Consider the following 21,502-nt stretch of genomic DNA (forward strand, 5'->3'; position numbering starts at 1 on the left):
GAATCCCTATCGGGTCTCTGGGACTTATTTATTCTTTCCCCCAGGGCACTTGCATTTTACCCATCAGGGTCTCCCTCTCTCTCTTTTTTTTTTTTTTTAAGATTTTATTTATTTGACAGAGAGAGATCACAAGTAGGCAGAGAGGCAAGCAGAGAGAGAGAGGAGGAAGGCTCCCTGCCGAGCAGAGAGCCCGATGCGAGACTGGATCCCAGAACCCTGAGATCATGACCTGAGTGGAAGGCAGAGGCTTAACCCACTGAGCCACCCAGGCGCCCCAGGGTCTTTTTTTTTTTTTTATCATGAATATTGCCTGGAAATGTAGTAACAATCTGTTAGGTTCCAGGGAAACAAAGCTAGAAAACTACATGAAAGTGAAATTCTAATGTAGAGGCGGAAATATTTTTGAGACCCTATATCTCTCTATATGTGTATCTATACATAGAGTTGTTCTGATTGTCACACCATGATTAAAAACATTTAAAGATTTCCCATCATCCATTAAAGTTCAAACTACTGATTTATTTCAAGGTCTGTGATAATGAGACCTTAAGACAACCTTTTAATTTTAACCTCCCACTGTTTTACCAACATACTCTGTGCTCCACCAAATTTGACTGACTTTCCACTTCTCATACATACTTCAAACCTCTTCCATAGTACTTAACCATATTTTGCCTCATGAGTGGTGTTCGCTTGCACTGCTTACCCTTTCTACTACCACCACACCGCAATTTCTATACGGAAAGTGCTCAGGAGACGGCATCAATTTTGTTAGTGGGGAGAAAGGAGTAAGAAATCACCTTAAAGTTGCATTTATACAGGTAGTATACTCTTTTTAAATTTAGTTTACATGTTTATTTCAGGGACTTCTGGAGGATCTGCTAATGTAGGTTATGGACAATTGTCTAAAAGCCAGAGATCACTAGAAAATGACTGAAGGCAAAAGTTAATGTTTTGGAGGGGCTACAACCACAGGGAAACTAGAGTGAAAGAAAAAAGGAAATCATACAAAGACAAAGCATAAATATAAAAGAGTTTGTAATCAAGCGGGCTACAGCACTGGTCCATCTCTCATCTGAAATTGATGAGCCTTAGAAGAAACTATGGGGTTTAGTGGAATAAGGAGGGAGAACAATTAATCTGCTGTCATCTTCCTGTCTTCTGCTTCTTGTTGGTCAAAGTCCATTCCAAGAGTTGGTAACTCCCACACACTTCAGGATTGTGCTATCTGGCCCCTACAAACAAGCCAGAGAGTCTCAAGGCCAGTTATAGCAACCACTCAGGTGTGGTGATTTTTGCTTGTCAGCAGGCAGCCATCTGGAGGCTGCTCAATTTGTGACAGCAGTTAACCCTATTAGCGTAAAACTGCAGGAACAGCATGGATCTTTTTTAGGGTTTCTCCAGTCTGGAAACAATTCAAAGGTCTCAAGCCTTTAAGTAAGGAATGGGAGTAAAGGTGAAGCCAAAGACATCTGTGGTGGAACATAAACTGGGGCCAAGAGACCTCCCCAAAGTCACACCTTGTCCCCATCAGATACTAGGAAAGACCCATGTCTTAATTATTTTTCACTCTACTTCTCCCTTTTTCTGGTTTAAATATTATATTCCATTTCCACTATTTTACTGGTAAACTTAAAAATTTTAACATGCATGCTTATGTAAAAAAAAAATATAAAGTTAGTCAATCTGTTTTTCCTAAAAGATGTAATAATCTTTTAATTCTCCCTCCCAAACTAGATGCTGTTACTATATATTTGGGTTTTATTTGGGCTTACATTTTTTAACTACACAAAATATTATCATCATTGTCTTCTCTAGTCAATGACTTATAGATTTTACCTATATATTGCCCATCTTTTTTGTTCTTCATTTCTTCTTATTACCTTATCATCCATCTACAATGGCTTTCCTTTTTCCTGAAGCACATCTTTCAGAATCATTGGTGACAAACTTATACTCTATCTCTCTAAAAAAAAATGTCATTTCACTTTTGTTCTTCAGGGATATTTTGGTGAATATATTTCTGGATTTATAGTCCTCTTTTCTCAGGACATTGTTCCTCTGAATGCTAGTTTCCATTGTTACTTTCAAAGGTCAATCCTCAGTCTGCTGTCTTTTGAAGGTAAACCATCTGTCCTCTCGGGCTGCTATTAAGATCTCTTTTTCAATGTTCTGCAACTTCACCATAATGGTCTACACTGGCTTAGCTGTGCTTACACAATTTTGGAGGTTATTTCTATTCCTCCTCCATTATCAAAGTTGAAAACAGACAGTTTCCTTTTTCAGTCCCTTGGGATAGGACAATTTCTTCTTAGTTTACCTTACATGGAAGGTATACCATTTTGGAATCTCAGCTTTCTGTAAGTTAACCTCCTAGCAGATGTTCTCTTGGGCAAGCTCTGGCTTTGTCTTTTATTTGCATATTTTCATGAAGCAATGAATATCAACATTCAACTTTTTCAGGTTAAGCAAATGCTCCATAAGTGAAAAGCTAGCTTTGATGCTCAACTGATCTTCTGGGTTCCCATTATCTCTTAGATTTTGGTCAGTGAGTATTTGGAGATCACCAATGCATTTAAAAAGATTGTTTTTAATACTATATGCTACATTTGTTAGTTGTTTTCAGCAAGAGTTGTTTTCACCAGGAGTTGGTTAAAAGAGCTAGTCTGTCATTCTATAAGAATCCAAAGTCTTAGTTATTTATGCATTTTTCACAGCTCCATACCTACGATCCAAAGCCTTGCACACATAGTATGTGCTCTCTAATGTGGCTGAGTTGATCTGAAACACGGCATCATAAGAATATTTAAACTATTAAAAGTGAAAATCAAGTCAGCTTTTCATTAAATTTAGTCAAGATTTTTAACTTCAGTCTAGATTCTTAATTCAGCATTTTATTTTTTTTATTTTTTTTAAAGATTTTATTTCTTTATTTGACAGACAGAGATCACAAGCAGGTAGAGAGGCAGGCAGAGAGAGAGAGAGGAGGAAGCAGGCTCCCCACTGAGCAGAGAGCCCGATGTGGGACTCGATCCCAGGACTCTGAGATCATGACCTGAGCCGAAGGCAGAGGCTTAACCCTCTGAGCCACCCAGGTGCCCCTTAATTCAGCATTTTAAAAGAACTCTCTTACTTAAAACATAGCTTTATGTTACATTGTTTGCCCTAGATGTAGATTTTATTTGAAATTGTCTTAGATTAGTTAAACTTTTTAAAATATGTAATATAAGACATCACAACTCAAGTTTCATATATATACTAAGACTTTCTACATTGAAACAGAATTAACTTCATGTTTAAATTGTCAAAGATAAGCCAAATCTTGGTATTTTATTCATCTAGACAGGAAAGGGGATGAATTAAAAAAAAAAAAAAATACTTAAGTCATTGAGGCTTTACATCCATCTGTTTAAGGCAGCCTTTGGTCCATGGAAAGAAACTGGGCTGCTAGTTTCATTCATTAATTTACTCTGATGCAACTAACTTGGAAAAAAAAATTATGCCTATTTTCAGTTCTGTTAATTATTCCTTGGAGCCATAAGCCATAATCCTGATTATCAGAGGAATTATATGTCCCTCTCAATGTAAAAACTAGAGTAATGGTATTGTCCATATATTAGAAGTGATACGAAAGCTAATTGTAAGGTTCTTCGGATGTCTGGAAGCAATGTTACAACTTCACAACAAACTTAACAACAAATTTGTTAGAACATGTTTGACAACAGATTAAAATACACTTGAGAATACAACCACTTCAAGATTCTGGTTTACTAAGTACTTGTTATAGACTGGGCATGGTGCTTGTCACCCCTATTCTCAAGAAGCTGTCTAACGGAGCGGTTGCTGGAAAAGTCAGCAGTTGAGTAACATTAGGAGACCTCAAAACAGAGTCAAGTGCACATGCCTGAAAACCTGAGTTGAGATCCCACCTCTGCTACTTGATTTCATCTTTAAAGTGGGCATAATAATGCCCAACTAAATGGTGCTGCAGAGTTAAAGAAGATCTATACACCATGTTACTCACACTGTGTTCTTCAGAGCCCTAGGACTTCAGAAACATGTATATATAGAAATACAGCATAAGACGCTGGAAGCAAAGACTACTAAAAAATGTTTGAAAACACAGATTTACTCAATGTGATTAATACAGTCTCTGGCACATATTAGGCTAACAAAGGCCGTATTGACAAAAACAAAAACAAAAACAAAAAAATGGATAATCTGTCACTGTGTCAACAGGTGGGAGCAGCTGGACCAAAAGAGAAATAAACTAATTTAATCATCCTAAAATATGAGCTTTTTAATCATTTAAAGCTGTGAGCCTCTTGGCCCAGAATAAAGGCCAGTAGTAATCTAAAGAAATTTGTTGTATAAATGCACATTTAGTTGCAGCCATCATTTTAGGTTTTGTTTTTAAAAGCTTATTTTAGTATTGCTTCCGCATTCCAAATTCAAGCAGTGTAGCTAACCTAATTTGGGCTTTGAGCATCAGCATGAAGGCATCTGTACTTCTTACCAAACCATTATCATCAGTACTACTTAATGAAAAGCTTCTTTATTTGGAACAGTGCCTATAGTTCATTGCCCTTGATGTAAGAACAGTAAGATTCTTCTCCAATTCAAACTCCTAGGATATATCAGTTTGCATTTGTATTCCTAATCAAATCAGCTTCCCTATCATAAGCATGTGAAATACAGCCTATTAATAAGGATAATTTAGAATTAAAATGCTCTCTTTAACATGGTACCCAAATTTCATATTTCTCTTCCATTTTTTACAATACTAAAAATTCTCTATTCAAAATTGATAACAGACAATAAGAATACTGCCAAAGAACACAAAAAAAGAAAGTAAAAATACTCCTTATCACATGATTCCATAAATCTTCAGCTCAAATATAAAAATAATAAAAATAACCTTATAAAATTACCTTTTGTTCTGATTTCTTACATTAAAAAATACAGCAAGCTTCAATAACAGAGTTTTAATAACAACTCTAAAACACACATTATGTTTCCTCCTAAATACGTAGTTAACGGATATATTTGTACCAACGCCTAATACTACTGGATTCACAGCTGTCAAAAAAGTTTATGAAATCTATTTCAACAGGGAGTGCTCTCAAAGGAAGATATAAATTAGCAGTCTTCAAACTGGGCTTTGCATGCCCTAGGGATACTAACAACTTTCTAAGGGATAATAAGCAAAGTTGGATAGTTTTAGAAAAATCAATGTTCAGATCACTTCCTAAAGCACACCTCCGGTCAGGGCATCTCCTTTCACAATGACACGTCACCAACCTTATAACTGAGAAGCATGCTTCCCACTTATCCAGAATCTTTTTACAGCAAATTGTGCCAGGGTACAGAAATTTACAAAGGACCAAACAAAGGCAATTAAACACATGGCTACCTTGGCTAAGAAAGTGAATGAATTAAACATCTAGGCAAAGTAGCCTTTAGTAACAGAGATGGTTTGTAACCATTTCCCTTCAAAAAATCAAAAGCTGGTGCTTACTTAGCAGATCATTAAAATAATGCTTGAAGAAAAATATTTATGGACATTTGGGGTGATAATTCAAGACTTAAAGAGCTTGGTGAAACCACTATAACATAATTCCCATCATTTCCATCACAATCTATAATAAAAAACAGCATCTGCATTCATAAAAACCATCAGACAAAAATCAGACATAACTGATGCTGAACCCTATCTTACCAAGCAATAAGTAATACTTATCCAGGGAAATCTGAAGTAATTTATTAAAAAGTCCTATTATCTAATTAGGAAAATAATTTATGCTATTGCTTGACTCATTACTTTTAACAAATATAAAAATGTACATTTACATACATTTCATCATTTTTATACTAATAATGGTAAAGGTAAGTTACTTCCAAAAAACGTATCAAAGTCTTTTAGAATTGCATTGTGCAGGGAATCCTGGATGGCTCAGTCAGTTAAGCATCTGCCTCTGGCTCAGGTCATGATCCCAGGGTCGGTCAAGCCCCACTCTGGGCTCCCTCCTCAGCAGGGAGCCTGTTTCTCCCTTTGCCTGCTGCTCCCCCTCCTTATGCTCTTCTCTGTCAATAAATAAATAAAATCTTAAAAAAAAAAAAAAGGAATTGCATTGTCTAATATCATACGCATTTGCTACATGTGGCTATGAGCACTTAAAAGGCAGCTAGCCCAAACTGAAATGTGCCGTATAATACGTACCCCTTTTGAAGACTTTGTAAGAAAATAAGAACGCAAAATGTCTCTTTAATAACTTTTATTTTGATTACATGTTGAAATATTTTGGATGTACTGGGTCACAATGTTATTACTAAAATTAAGCTCAACCGTTTCTACTTTTTTTAACAAGTAATTAAAAATTTTAAATTTTATATGTACTTCACATTATATTTCTATTAGACAAAACTGCCTTACAACCTTATGGTCTAATGATACAAAAAATGACTTTGAGGGCGCCTGGGTGGCTCAGTGGGTTAAGCCGCTGCCTTTGGCTCAGGTCATGATCTCAGGGTCCTGGGATCGAGTCCCGCATCGGGCTCTCTGCTCAGCAGGGAGCCTGCTTCCTCCTCTCTCTCTCTCTGCCTGCCTCTCTGCCTACTTGTGATCTCTCTCTGTCAAATAAATAAATAAAATCTTTAAAAAAAAAAAAAATGACTTTGAATGTGCATATTTTGTTGCCTAGAAGTATGATGACATATCATACAAGACTCTCAAGTATAAAAGTCAACAATAAAATAAAAAATCTTTGTTATTGGCATATCAGGATTCATTTTACCTAACAGATTTATGTTTACAAAATGTGATTGTTTTGTTCAAAATTACCTGCAAATACATAGCTGAAAATAAAAAAAAAAATTACACTGATTCCTCAGCTAAAACTTCCATTCTACATACTGTCCTGGTTTTCAGATTTTCAAAGTCTGCAAACTCAGTCTTACACTTCTTCCCATATACTTTGAAAGTACTTTGAAATACATGGGTATTTAAAAGTTGTCAATTACTGAAAGAAAAGCACACTACCTGGATAAGCACACTGAAGCAGAGCTATCGATTTGCCTCCAGGAGCAGCACAGAGATCCAGAACCTTCTCGCCATCCCTTAATTCCAGAGCCAATACTGGGAGAAGAGAGGCAGCATTCAGGAGATAATATTTTTTTAGATTTCCAATTTGGTGTCTTTCTGAAGGCATTCTATCTGGAGTTCTGCTAAGGTAACACCTCATTGATTTAGGATAGTAGGGTAAAGATCCTTGAAAGAGTGTGTGATAGCCCTTTAAATGTAAATCTTTTTCCAGTTCAAAGGAATAATTGAATCGGTTAAGAAGGATAGCATACTGCCAGCATGATGGTGATATTAGTATATCCCTAGAAGCAGAAAAAGAAAAAAAATATAGTATTAATATTATATATACAAACACAATTTTATATTACTAATCAATTGAAACGGGGTTCTAGTTTCACACTTACCTGTGATTTTTTTCAGAGTCAAGGTAAGTATCACTGACTTTGCCCTTTTGTCAAAGGTTCCAATATGGTTCAACCTACCACAGACATGATCCTGACTTTATTTAAAACTTTGGTATTTTATTCATCATGGATTTTCTTTCTTTTGTATCAACTGTACCCGTTAAAGTATTACTTGATTATTGAGTTTTAGGGGTCCCTTAAATTCTGCACCAGAGAGGAATGCCTTACCTGCCTCAGCCTAGTACCTTCCTGCAGAACATCTTGCCAAAAACACATGGTCTTTTCATACCTCTGAATACATCGAAATAGACTGTCCATCATTCTTTGCACAAGTGTTTTTCATAAAGACAAAATTTAAAATCTGAGACTATTACTATTGGAGGGAAAAGTACTATCATTAGTACTAAATGCCTCTAAAGGGCATTTAGAGGAGTGAGTGTTAAAGTCTTCCTCTCAGGAAACAAAAGTATGGAAAACGAACTACAGTGAATTCTACAGTAAGAGAGTTAGTGAGGCACTCAGTGGTTCAGATGATACAAAACCAAGGATGGTTTAAAAATCACTTATGGATTGACAGTACCACCCACCCACCACCCTCCCGCCTTCACCAGAAGATTCTCTTTCCTAAATTTTTATTTAGTCCAACAGTTAGAGCTCTTAACAGTCACAAGCTCACATCAATTGACGTATGATACAGCAGGAAATATTTAATTTATTTACAAGCTGATCTTTCTAGCTGAGTTATTTGGGAGCCTCATTAACCATGGTCAATTAAATAAATTCCAGCTGCTACTCACCCCGGAGGTGACTATGTGAGAAATGGCTGGATTGAAATGTAACACCTGCGACTGGAACTGTGCCAGGTGAATTTCAACTGACACTAACACGTGAAGCTGCTTTCTCATTTACTGCCTCTTACTATGATGGTCCACCATCATGGGAGCCCAGTTTGTCTGTTTCAGGAATTCTGGAAGATGACAACCTCTTTTTTTAAGAATGTACTCTGCAAACTTTAGCATGCATCAAGTGTCTATAAGAGACTGCTAAGTCCTACTCCAGGATTTTCTGATACAGTAGGTTGGAAGCAGGAACTGAGAATTAGCATTTCTAGCAAGTTCTCCAGTGATAATGGTTCTGCTAATCCTCCCAACCACACTTTGGGAACCACAACATTAAAATGGACCCAAAGGGAAGATCTGCAAATGTCACGGTTGTAACTTTTATTTCAGTCCATCCTAAGCTTCCCCTCTTAACAGGATGAAAATTTACCCAGGGTTCTGACTCATATAACAGAGAAGTAATAGTAAGAAACATAATTTAATTCATACAGATTAGAGTGGCTTGTCCCGTTAGCTACAATGGTAGGGTACTTTCAATTGGTTAATATTTGACAGAACAAATCTGTTTTTTTTTTTTCTTCAGAATTTCCAAAGCTATTTTAGAATGTTTATTCTTTCAGATGAACGTTAGCATCAGTTGGGTCAGTTAAAATAATTTATAAAATATTTGTGTAGATAGATAGACAGACATCTTGGCTAGGATTATATTAAATGCAGTAAATTTGGGGAGAATTAGCATCCTTATTGTATTTAGTCTTTCCAACCCTAACTACAATGTTTCTCCATTTAGTCATATTTTCTTTTTGATCCCTTAGTACAGGTTATTATTCTTGCATATTTCCTTTTAATCTTATTGTATATAAAAGGATTGTTAGTTTAGGAACATTGTTTCTTATACAATATGTTAAATCTTGAATGATAAGGAGAAATACCATAGGACAAAATGAGAAGGGAAGTTGAAGGACAAAGGCAATAGCACAGGCAGACGTATGAAGGACAGTGCATTTGGGTAATTAAAAGTAATCTGGGGCACCTGGGTGGCTTAGTCGGTTAAGCATCTGACTTCCACTCAGGTTATGATCCCAGGTCCTGGAATTGAGCCCCGCATTGAGCTCCCTACTTGGCAGGAAGCCTCTTTCTCCCTCTCCCACTCCCCCTGCTTGTGTTCCCTTTCTTGCTGTCTCTCTCTTTCTGTGTCAAATAAATAAATAAAATCTTAAAAAAAAAAATCTGGGGCTCGTGGCAGATTATATGGGTCAAGTATAATGTGATAAAGTTCACTGAAGGACCCTAGGGAAGAAAGCCTCATTGGATTTAAAAACATATACCTATTGGGGCCCCTAGGTGGCTCAGTCAGCTCAGGTCATGATCTCAGGGTCCTAAGATCAAGCCCCACGTGGGAAGCTGCTAAAGCTTCTCTCTCCCTCTTCCTCTGCCCTTGCTTTCTCTCAAATAAATAATCTTTAAAATACACACACACACACACACACAAAACACATACATACACATACTTCTGGCAGATTGAGTCAGCAATCTTCAGAAATTATTCTCATTCTCTAACAACTGGATGAAATAAGACCTTGCTTTAAAAAGATTTTCTGACTCCTCCTAACCGGTACGCAACCTTACTGAGTCCTTGCACTTCCTGGAATAAGTTTTCTTTAGCCTTTACCAGTCTCAGGATAAACTGCTCCCTCTGCCTATAATGACCTTTCCGCTGACCTACAATGGCCCACCTAAAACCTAGCTGACTCCCCTACTCTCTGCTGAGGGGCCAGTTTAGGCTTTATCTCCTCAGAGAAACTTGTCTACCTATAACCTAATCCAGCCACCCCACCTCACCCTAATAATAAAAATTACTAATCATAAGTTTACAATATGCGGGGCGCCTGGGTGGCTCAGTGGGTTAAAGCCTCTGCCTTCAGCTCAGGTCATGATCCCAGGGTCCTGGGATCAAGCCCCACATCGGGCTCTCTGCTCGGCGGGGAGCCTGCTTCTCCCTCTCTCCCTCTGCCTGCCTCTCTGCCTACTTGTGATCTCCGTCCGATAAATAAAAGGTTTTAAAAAAATAAATAAATGAATAAAATAAGTTTACAATATGCATTTTTCATACCTAGCTTATTTAACCATCACTACCGTGAAGGACAGCTATTACCCCCATATTAGAAGTTAGGTAACTGAAGCTTCTCGAAGTCTGGCAACTCACCCAAGGTTCTATCACTATTAAGCAGAAGTACCTGATTCAAAATCTGGCTGACTTTAAAGTCTAAAGTGTGAGACCTTTGTACTGTAGCACTAGCAGCATACCACAGGGAGAGACAGAATTTTCACCCCAACCTTGGACTAGTGTCAGTGCCCTGGCCTCCCACTGCTCCTAACAATCAGAATAGCCTGATACATGCTGCCTGGAGCACCTGCAGTGGGACCACTTGATGAAGGGACTGCTCAGGATGCTGCTTCCTACCCCTAAGAAAGTAAAACTGCATATTAATGTGGGTCTCAGCACCACACCCACAGCCGTCCCACCCAACTACCAGTGACCTCCCCTCTTCCTAGCACATGCGCACAAAGACGCACACACTCACACTCCAGTGCATTGGTAGGATGATGCCCCTGGGCCTCCCAGGCCAATGGTTACTCAAGTCCAAAGCTCTAACTGGATAGACAAGTAGCCCAGCAGATAATACAGGGAGTGTACATCAGAGGGCTTAAGAAGACACTCACCAGACACCACACTACGGCACTCCTCTCAAGATTCATGAGGAGTCTGAAGCTGTTCCACTTACTGGTTTTCAATGACAGAAGTTCAAGTACCTCAGCAGCCAGGAGAACTGGGACCCACAAGACCAGTAACCTACAGATGTTTGCTCGTACCTCCACAGGTATCATTTTGAAAAAAACTATGTACCCTCTGGCATGTTTTAAGTTGACATCAAAATCTTCACCATAGACTTAAGAATGTAATTTCCAGCATGCTATAAAAATTGTCATTTTCAAATATAAATTATACCACTTTTTAAAATGCATCCAGTGGAACCTAAATACGAGTGATTTTGAAACCCATCACTGTCCATTTAAAAATTCATGGACTGAATCTTCTTGAACAGGTGAAAATTTTAGTTCCTTTTTCTATTTACATACTATGTCCCCCACATAACTTTATTTTAATACATTTTTGTGCTCAAAATCTTTTATTACCCTATCATACTTCTCTGCCATAAACACCACACACACACACACACACACACACACACATATATATATATATATATATATATATATATATATATATATATATACTAAATCTGTTTTCACTGTGGCCTAAATCTCTAAGTGTTAAAATGGTAACTTCTGGATTCAGTTATCAGTAAAATTTTTACTATAAAATTGATCAAAATACTTATCATAGATTTGAAAATTAATAAACATAAAAAGGAAGTGTTAGGAAATGGATCTCAATGAAATAACTTCCCTTCCCACCACTCCCCCGCCAACCCTGGTCTCCATATATCCAGAGATGAATATTACCGAGGGCTATACTGAGTCAGGGTTAAAATCAACTACATTCCTGTTTTGTATTTTTACAAGAGCTGAGAAAAACCTTCACTTAAATAAGTGGGTAATAATTAAATATACTTCACTGTAGCAATGTCTCTCTTTTTTACTTCTATTTCCTTCTGAGTTATATTCCCAAATCACTTAATCATCTATCTTCAAAAATATTTTAAATGATCTGCTAGTTGACAACTCAACTGAAGCTCCTTTACTTTTGCTAAAAGCAAAACTTGGAAACCACTTGACCTGTCAAAGTATTTGTTGTCATTAGTCATTTATTTTTTCGACCCTTACAATGACATTCCAACAGTCTCTGAACCTGCAGAAGTGTTATCACCCTGGAGAACTGCAATGTGGAAGAGTCAAGATAGTGAAAGTATGTCCTCTTTTTGTAAAGTGGGAGAAAGATCAAAGAAAGCTAGTTGATAAAGGAAAATACTCCCTTTGGCACATAAGGATCAGAGTACTTTTGTGAAAGAGAATATATGAAAACTGAAAATCTGGAAGTTGATTGCTATAACTTGCCTGTGCACACATATCCTTTGAAAAAATTGTATAATGTATTATTTGGACAATGTTATTTGATGTTATTATTTTCATTCAACTTTTCTGTGACTTTATTCTTTTCTCTTAGTACTTATTCTACTCTCTAGTCTACCTTCCTATCAAATGATGAGGATAAAAAATCATTTTATCTAGGAATTGCTAAGCACAATTGGTATAAATCTTGTTGATTACAAAACCAATTAAATTTTTATGGTCATAAAAATAAAAATCCGTTTTACTGCTATTGGTATCCACTAGAGGGTGCTCATTCAATCATTTTAAAAGTCTGGTTTAGCAATGAATCCATCAGTTCATGGAAGTACACCTAAGTATGTTTATAAGACTTTCATTTTTATTCCTCAGAGATTCTAATGATGAACTGACTGCCTCCTACTCTTTTTTGGCATTGTTTCTTTAGTGCTTATAGAAGGCAATCTACGTCCATATTTGTTATTCACAGTAGCTCAACTAGAAGTCCTAAGTGATGGTTTGCGTTTCTGGTAGAGACCAACCTAAGGTGAAAATACTGCATACAAGGAATCCCTTGTATCAGGAGACATGTGCATACACTCCCAGGGGTGGGACTCCACACCCTGCACAGCAGCACACTTGGTAGAGGACCAAGATGGATTTTAGTATCACAGGCCTAGATTGGCCAGTAAAATTGGTACTTTCTAACTTATGACTTTCAAAGGGGCCAAAAGTTACTACTTCATAGGGATTTGCACAGAGTAAGGTTGAATATTTGTGTAAAGCTAACATAAGGGACAAACAGAAATAGAGAGCTCATTTCTGTTTTCCCCAACCATCCTACTCCATCTCATTCACAGATTCTGCTAATGCAATCTGACTGTATTTTTTCCCCTCTATACATGAACTACGTGATCTCTGGAGAAAAGTGTCTAATAAAGATTTCCAATTAATCTTCCCCTCATATACAACAGAGGGCAGAATATATATAATCCATCTTTGTATACCCAGTACTTAGAACAGTACTTGGTTTATAAACACTAAAATTTTGAATAAGTAGATGACTTGCTCAAGTCTTAAGATATTGGTTCTTCAAGACCCTCCCTTGTCAGAAAAGACAACTTAATGAAATTATGACAACACAATCTCGAAAGAATTACAATAGCTGTTATCAACAAAATGCAATGGAAACACATTGTCTAGGATATATGGGTCAGGTTGATGGAGAATTGGTTAAAAACAGTTAACAGTAATAAAAATAATGCTAACACATATTGAGGGCTTACTATATATCAAACAATATTCTAAAATTTGCACATATATAAAATCATTGTAATAATTATATGAATTAGATCCTATTTTACACATAAAGATAGTGAGGGGCTGAGATGTTAAGTAACCTACCTAGGTCATATGCTACCAGATGCAAAGGTGGGATCTAAATGCATATTTTAACCACTGTACAGAGGGGAAAAGGAGAGGGTCATTCCTGGCAGAGGGAATAGCACACACAATCCCAAAGGGAGGAAAGATCCTGTCTAGTCATGCTAAGATATTTAGTCCAAACATAATACTGCAGACACTGGGGGGCAGAGGAGGCTTCTACTCCAGGAGTGGCACAATGGAATACGATGGTACTGAAAAGCAGCAGGACAGAGGGTAAGACAAACTCCCAAAGCTCCTCCAAATGTGAGCTCTGTTCCATTAGGCAAGTTAATTATCCCCCATATGCTCAGTTTTCCTATCTGTAAAGTGTAAATAGTAACAACTATCTTAGAAGGCTGTACAGAGGATTAGGTTAGTATTCATAAAGTGATTAGAACACTGCCGGACAGACAGTGTCATAAAAGTGGTTACATATAAGCCATCAAATAAATACTAAAGGCAGGAGACTATGTAAAGGGACTACTGCAATATGCCAAGTAAGTAATGATGCAAGCTTAACTAAACAGTAATAAAGCAGGTAGAAATGAAATCCAAACGAAGAAATGTCTCAGGAAGAAGCAAAAGCATCTGGTGGGCGTTGAGATTATGATGGAGGCAGAGTAGTAGTGTATGGCAGCCCATAGTTTGGGAGCTGCCAAAATATCAAGGTCAGTCAAGGTAAGAGATACATAGTGCAGAGTACAGGAAGTTCAAAGCATGAAGCTTCCACATGTGCTTTCCAGTGGAATCACGGGCAAGCACAACTTTTTCCTGCAACAGTGTATGACCACATGCGTAAGAATACCGCCAAGTAGGAAGGCTCACCAAAAGCTTGGTGTCTAGATTTTATTGGGGGCCGGTCACATAAATACAATCAACTGGCTAATCTTTAGTTTCCAACTCCTCTGGAGGTCAGAGGTGGGAAGCCAAGCTGATACCATGGCCCACAGTCCCCGCCATAAATCACAGTTAGACTTTCCAGTGTGGCCTAACCCCCCAAGTAAACAAGGACACTCTTGGGCAGGACATTCCAAGGGCTTAGAGATAACCTCCCAGGAGCTGAGGGCAAATATCAGACTTATTTTTGATTAAGGTTCATTCCTTACCTTGAAGGTCTGGAGGAGAAAAGAGGAAACATATTGATGGTGATAACTTCAACAAGTGAGAAAAAATATGCAAGTGGCAAATGACAACATAGGTTTAGAAGGGAAAATAACATGCTTCTGAGATTGCCTAGTATCAAACTAAGTGAAGTTACCAGAAAACACTGAGAAGTATGGAACAGAGCTTAGAGAAGACTGCACAGCTTGAGATGACAGCATAGTGAGGGAAGTAATGCCATGAAAGGGCATCATTGAAAGATAAATAGGCAATGAGAGGAGCAAAACTTAAACTCATTGTAAACAACTTTAAAGAGCTAGTCAGAGGGTGACTTGTAAAAAAGGTTATTACAAAAAAATAAAATTTAAGTAAATACCAAATCTTCCCCATTATCTACATCTCTTAGATAAGAAAGGACACTAAAAGTAAGCAAATCACTTTCCAGGTAGAAGACAAAAATGCACTCACCTTTCTCTGGAAGTAAATACACTCTGCAAGCATGACATTCCAAATAAAAGTTAAAAAATATATATATAGACTTGTTCTTACTTCCCCATGCCATCTTCCATGTTCAGGCTACTTTTTGAGCTCAGCCTTTATTTTGCCCATGGTAAATTTAGCACATTTATGCAAAACTTAAATCATCATAAAACACAACAAAAAGGTAGATGAAGCAGAAGGCACAGCTAATTAAATGGATCTGAGGTTCACTGCTCATTTAATTTAGGGTCAAACAATAACTTATAAATCTGTCTGAGCACATTAAATAGAAAAATAACTCATTACAGGGTATGGGTAGTCAGACTACTATAAAATCTGAAGACACGATCCCTTTAAAAAATTTTTTTTAAAAATTATCCATGAATGTCTAATTACACCCAGGTGTGAGATTAGGAGTTAGGCAGTGGAAGTTCTTTAACCAGAAAGCCTAGATACAGATCCCTGCTCTGGCACTTACGTAAACTTGGGAATTTACTTAAACGCCATGTGGTTTCATCATGTGAAAAATGGGAAACAAACCTCAGAGCTTTGTTCTGAGGATCACATAAAGCCAATACTATCTGGTACATAATAAGCATGCAGTAGATGTGTGGTAGTCTGGCTACTCTATGTGAGTAACTTTACATACTAAAAACATAATGAATTTATTACACTCCACTATCATTCTTCTTTTTTCTCCGTGACAGAAGCTTCCCATTTTAAAATCCAGTTTGGGGGGCGCCTGGGTGACTCAGTTGTTAAGGGTCTGTCTTTGGCTCAGGTCATGATCCCAGGGTCCTGGGATAGAGCCCTGCACTGGGCTCCCTGCTCAGCGGGAAGCCAGCTTCTCCCTCTCCCGCTCTTCTTGCTTGTGTTCCCTCTCTTGCTGTGTCTCTGTCAAATAAATCTTTTAAAAAATAAATAAATAAAACCTAAAAATCTAGTTTCGAAATAAAAACCACAACCACGAACTATTTTTTCATATTACAGTATTTACAAGTTTCTAAAACAGTATAATTTGTCCTAAAAATTATCTCAGAACCTCAGACTTCATTATCAGTCAATATTTCATTTGTTTAAAAAAAAATAAATGCTTAAAGTTGTCCTTTAAGTGAGAAAGCGTTACTGAGTTTATCCAAAAAGAGATTAGTAAAACAACAATATGACTGAATCCATTGTCTATAGCTACATAACCTTTTTTTTTCCTGAGCAGTATGTACTGGGCTTTTGTCCCTTGCTTCAGAAGCAGTGCTCCCTCTTCTTTCCGCCTAAATTATCTAATTCTTTTTGCTAAGATAACTCCTGTTAAGGGCTGGCTTCTCCTCAGGTCTTTGCTGGCACCCTCCGTCTTTGTTAAATAAGACAAGGTTCTCCTGTCGATTTCTATCAGGATATTTATGGAATTAATAGTTCATATAGTTTTAAAACCAGCGTCCTTATCCCCCATGAACACCAGACTGCAGGCAAACTGGACATGGGGACTGTCTTGCTCTTTATATTCCACAGGGCATGGAATATACTATTTAACAACTCAATGTAGGCAAGGGAAACAAAAGAAAAAAATGAACTATTAGAATTTCATCAAGACAAAAAGCTTCTGAACAGCCAAGGAAATAATCAATGAAACTAAAAGGCAACCTTCAGAATGGGAGAAAATATTTGCCAATGACGTATCTGATAAAAAGTCCAAAATATGTATAGAACTTATCAAACTCAACACCCAAAAAACATTTAACCCAATTAGGAAATGCAGAAGATATGAATAGACATTTTTCCAAAGACATACAGATGGCCAACAGGCACATGGAAAGATGCTCAACATCATTCAGCATCAGAGAAACATAAATCAAAACCACGAGATACCACCTTACACCTGCCAGAGAGGCTATAATCAACAACTCAGGAAACAAGAGATACTGGTAAGGATGCAGAGAAAGGGGAACCGTCTTGCAGTGTTGTTAGGAACACAAACTGGGACAGCCACTCTGGGAAACAGCATGAAGGTTCCTCAAAAAGTTAAAAATAGAATTACCCTATGATCCAGCAATTGCGCTACTTTAGGAATTTAACCAAAGGATACAAACATACTGATCTGAAGGGGCATGTGCACCTTGATGTTTATAACAGCATTATCAACAATAGCCAAACTATGGAAAGAGTCCAACTGTCCACCGACTGATGAATAAAGAACATGTGGGGTGTGTGTGTGTGTGTACACTTATATACATACGTAATATCAGTCATCAAAAAGAATGAAATCTTGCCATTTGCAGTAATGGAACTGGAATGTATTATGCTTAGCAAAGTCAGCCAGCCAGAGAAAGATAAACACCATATAATTTCACTTGTATGTGGAATTTAAGAAACAAAATAGATGACACAGGGAAGGGAAAAAAAAAAAGAGAGAGAGGAAAGCAAACCATTAAGACTCTTAACTATAGAGAACAGACTGAGGGTTGCTGGAAAGGAGGTGAATGGGGGAGAAGCTAAATGGGTCATGGGCATTAGAAAGGGCACTTGTGCTGAGCACTGGTTTTTATATGCAGGTGATGAACCACTAAATTCTACTCCCGAAACGAGTATGACAGTATATGTTAACTAATTAGAATTTAAATAAAAACTGGAAAAGAAAAAAAAAAAAAACACCTCAATGTAAAGAACCCATGGAATAACATTCTGACCAAAGGCAAAAGTCACTAAGCATAGAAATCAAACTTACCTCACTTACTTCTATGCATGAAAGATGTTTTCAATAATAATTTCAAAGAATTTGTGTGTGTATGTGTGTGTGTACATGTGTTCAAAACACAGCCTGCCAAAAACACAGGGAAGAAATATAACCAAATAAAATGACTCTAGATAAGACAGAGCTGTGCCAGCTTTAAAGACTAATTATCTTCTGAATTTTCGGAAACTAGTCAAATACCCTCAAAAGTTTTAAGGTTTTCCTGTTACAGTATAATTAATTTTGTCAATTGGTGGGCATTCCTGTTTCAAGGATTAAAACAACTGCTCAAAGCAAGGCTCTAACATTTTTTTTCCTTACTAGTACTACAAAGTTTTCTTTCTCCCCTTTTCATTTTCCTACGATTCCATCTATTTCTTCAGTTCTTCTCTTTAGTCTCTGTAGGAAAAGGGCACCCAGATTTACATTCCTTTATTTTTCATCCTCAAGCACCACTCTCCCCAAAAAGGGTTTATTTCCTGTTCTATCAAAAAGCATCAAGAGATGAATTATACTAACCTTACTGTATTCCAGGCATCTCCAAGTTCTTTGGAATACTGGTTCTCAAAATGATCCAATACAACTCTGCAAATCTGTTTTGCAAGCTTCCCCTCTGATTTTGCTTTCAGCTATGATGATAAGAAAATGTTGCTGACCCAATCTGATAATACAAATTTATTGAACTTCAAACTAGCTTTTGTCTTAAGAACATGTTTTATGATTATTATTAGTCCTTTCAAGGAAGCATTACCTCAAATATAACAACACTGTAGTTATGAAAAAAGAGGGTTTCTTCAAATAATTATTGCTCCTATGTAAAGCAAAGGTTAAAAGGCTTTGTGGCGTTAAAAAAAAAAAAAGTTAGTGGCCTTGACAGAAGCTGCGTCAAAGAAACAAAATTAAGCGACTCTAGGTACTAACATTTGGGGAAACTGAGTGAAAAGCCTATAGAGATTAGTATTATCTTTGCAACTTTCTTGTAAATGTAAAAATTATTCTAAAAGTAAAAGGCTACTTCGGGGGGGGGGGGGGAAAGTCGCTCGCTTGCTGTGTAAACTTCCTTGCAATTCTATTTCATTTACTCATCCAGTTTAGCGAGGTATTACCACGTAATACTGTCCCAGGGTCCCAGGATAGAGCAGTGAGTCTCATACCCTGAGGAGCTTGCATTCTGCTCAAAGCTGAACGGAGCAGTATTCAGCTCGGCAGGCTGGACTGCAACCAAGTGACGAGGGGGCACAGGGGAGTCTTGGGAGAAAACCGCAGAGAGCGCTCAGAGAAAGCGTTCGAGCGTTCCGCACTGCAGCCTCGAACTGTGCAGCCAGGGAAGCCAACAGCTCGCGAAGTTCCCCCCTCCCGACCCCCTCCCTCGCCACCTCGGCCCGCACAGGGATTCAGTCAGCGGCTCCCAGCTGAGTGCCAGCCCTCACCCGGGTCAACATTATCCCGCCGCGAGATGCCAGACAAGAGATCTACAGGACCCAGCACCTCCAGGAAACCAAAAGCACAGCCTCACACGCGAGGTTCACCCGCTCGCACTTCTATCCCTCGCTTTTCCGGTTCAACTTCCCGCGAGATACTGCTTTGCCCTCCTTGTCGAAATCTCGCCAAAAGTCGTGTAGGTCTCGCGAGAGGTACGAGAGCGCAAAGTTACTTCTGCCGCCGGCTGGTGGGGGCGGTGCTTACTATCGAGGGCGTAGCTTGACCCTTGGGCGGAGCCTTGCGTGGCTGGCAGCTTCAAGTGAAGCGTTTCACTGAACCGAAGCTGCTGTGTGCTTGTGGCTCAGTAAAAAAAAATGTTAATTTGTATTAGGTTTTGTATAATGACCGTTGTTGTAAAATGTTCTCAGAGGCTAAGCTAGTTACGGAATTAATCCATCAAATTGGATATCCCCCCCCCCCCCTTTAGCTCAGATATTCAGAACTAAGGGTAATAGGGATGATATGATGAAGAAATAAGACATGTATTTCCTAGAGATGGACAATGGGGATAATCTCTCTTTTAACGGAGAGGGTTAAATGTTTAATTGAAATACAGTAAAGCACTTAGCACAAAGGGTAGGAAACAGTAAACGCCTGAATGTTGGCTGCTGCTGTGTATTATTTTTACTATCATGATCTTCAAGATTATGATCATCACGTTCTGATACCAAATGCCTGAAGACCAGAATGACCCTACACAGTAGCCTCCCACCCACCTTTATTAAGGGCAGTGTTACATGTGCTGAGGAAAATATTACACCCATTCTAATAGGAACAGCACTTTATTTTCTCTTTTAGTGTTACTTTTTAATTCCTCCCTTGTAATAGCAATCAACAATTCATCAAGAAATCAGTGTTTGATATGGTCCCTGATATTTAGTGAAAATCATCATTTTGAGACCTTTGATGCTCAAAATATCAGTATAGGCATATACCATAGGTACAAATCTTAGAACCACGTAAAAAGAAAAATATCACCAATAATGTGATTTGAAGCTTAATACATTTACTTACACAACTTCCCTAGTAATCTAAAAATAAATTTAGATTTGGTGCAAAAGAAAATAAAGTATTAAGGACTGAAGTGATTAAATGCATGCAGTTTGTTGGTTGTTTAGAGAAAAGTCATTAGTCTACCTTTCAGCCTCTATACATGAGATTATATTTTTTTCTGTGTTCATTTCAGAATGTTGCATTTATTGAATTAATATGGTAGTATATTTGCAAAGTAGACATTTAAAAGACTTTTAAGGAGATAGTAGAAATCATATATACTATATTTCTTTTAGGGAAAGGGGATGTGTAATGCTTGGAAAGAGGTCATATTGGTTCTATTATATAATTTTTGAATTTTCTATTTTCCAATGTTTCTATTTTCCAATTTTAAATAAGCTAATGAATACTGATGAAAATGGAAAAAAGCCTATGAGAATGAAAATTAAAGATAATGCCACTAGAGATTGTATTGACATCTTGATGTATTCCTCTAGTTTTATGCATTTTCAAGTTTGATCAAACAGTACATATAATGTATCCTGCTATTATAAGCATTTTCTTATGTTAAAAATTCTTCATAGATAACTTTCTAAAAGTTGCATAGTATTCTAAGGTATGGAGGTTACTATACTAACTTACCTTCTTACTATTGATAAACATGTTTGCTCATCGTTCTTTCCATGTCTGATAATCTTACAATTTTTATTATATTCTTAGTTTCAATAGGTTTCAAATCATACTATTTGTTTCTTTTATAAATTACCACCTCATGTCCACTTATCTGTAGATGTCTTAGTGCTATTTTTATTTATATTAGAGATGTTAACCATATAACATTTTCAAGTACCTTCCCATTTTTTTCTTACAACTCTTTAAATGTAAAAATATCTTAAAATTT

General features: G+C 37.4%; 1 protein-coding gene across 2 annotated transcripts in view; it reads right to left on the reverse strand.

Moving 5' to 3' along the window:
• The window catches only part of NSUN3 (NOP2/Sun RNA methyltransferase 3), a 54,597-nt gene extending 34,869 nt beyond the window's left edge, over positions 1–19,728 (reverse strand). Inside the window, exons 1-3 of one of the 2 annotated variants that reach the window (XM_059164407.1) lie at positions 19,557–19,724; positions 18,646–18,755; positions 7,040–7,383 (exon numbers count right to left, since the gene is read on the reverse strand). In XM_059164407.1, the coding sequence (XP_059020390.1) occupies positions 7,040–7,383; positions 18,646–18,755; positions 19,557–19,568 (466 nt within the window). In that variant the 5' untranslated portion in view covers positions 19,569–19,724. Of the gene's footprint in view, positions 1–7,039; positions 7,384–18,645; positions 18,756–19,556 lie in introns of both variants that reach the window. The other variant, XM_059164408.1, reaches the window with a different exon arrangement.
• Between the last annotated feature and the right edge of the window lie 1,774 nt (positions 19,729–21,502).

Source organism: Mustela lutreola, chromosome 2, assembly GCF_030435805.1.
Source record: "Mustela lutreola isolate mMusLut2 chromosome 2, mMusLut2.pri, whole genome shotgun sequence".
Taxonomy (NCBI): domain Eukaryota; kingdom Metazoa; phylum Chordata; class Mammalia; order Carnivora; family Mustelidae; genus Mustela; species Mustela lutreola.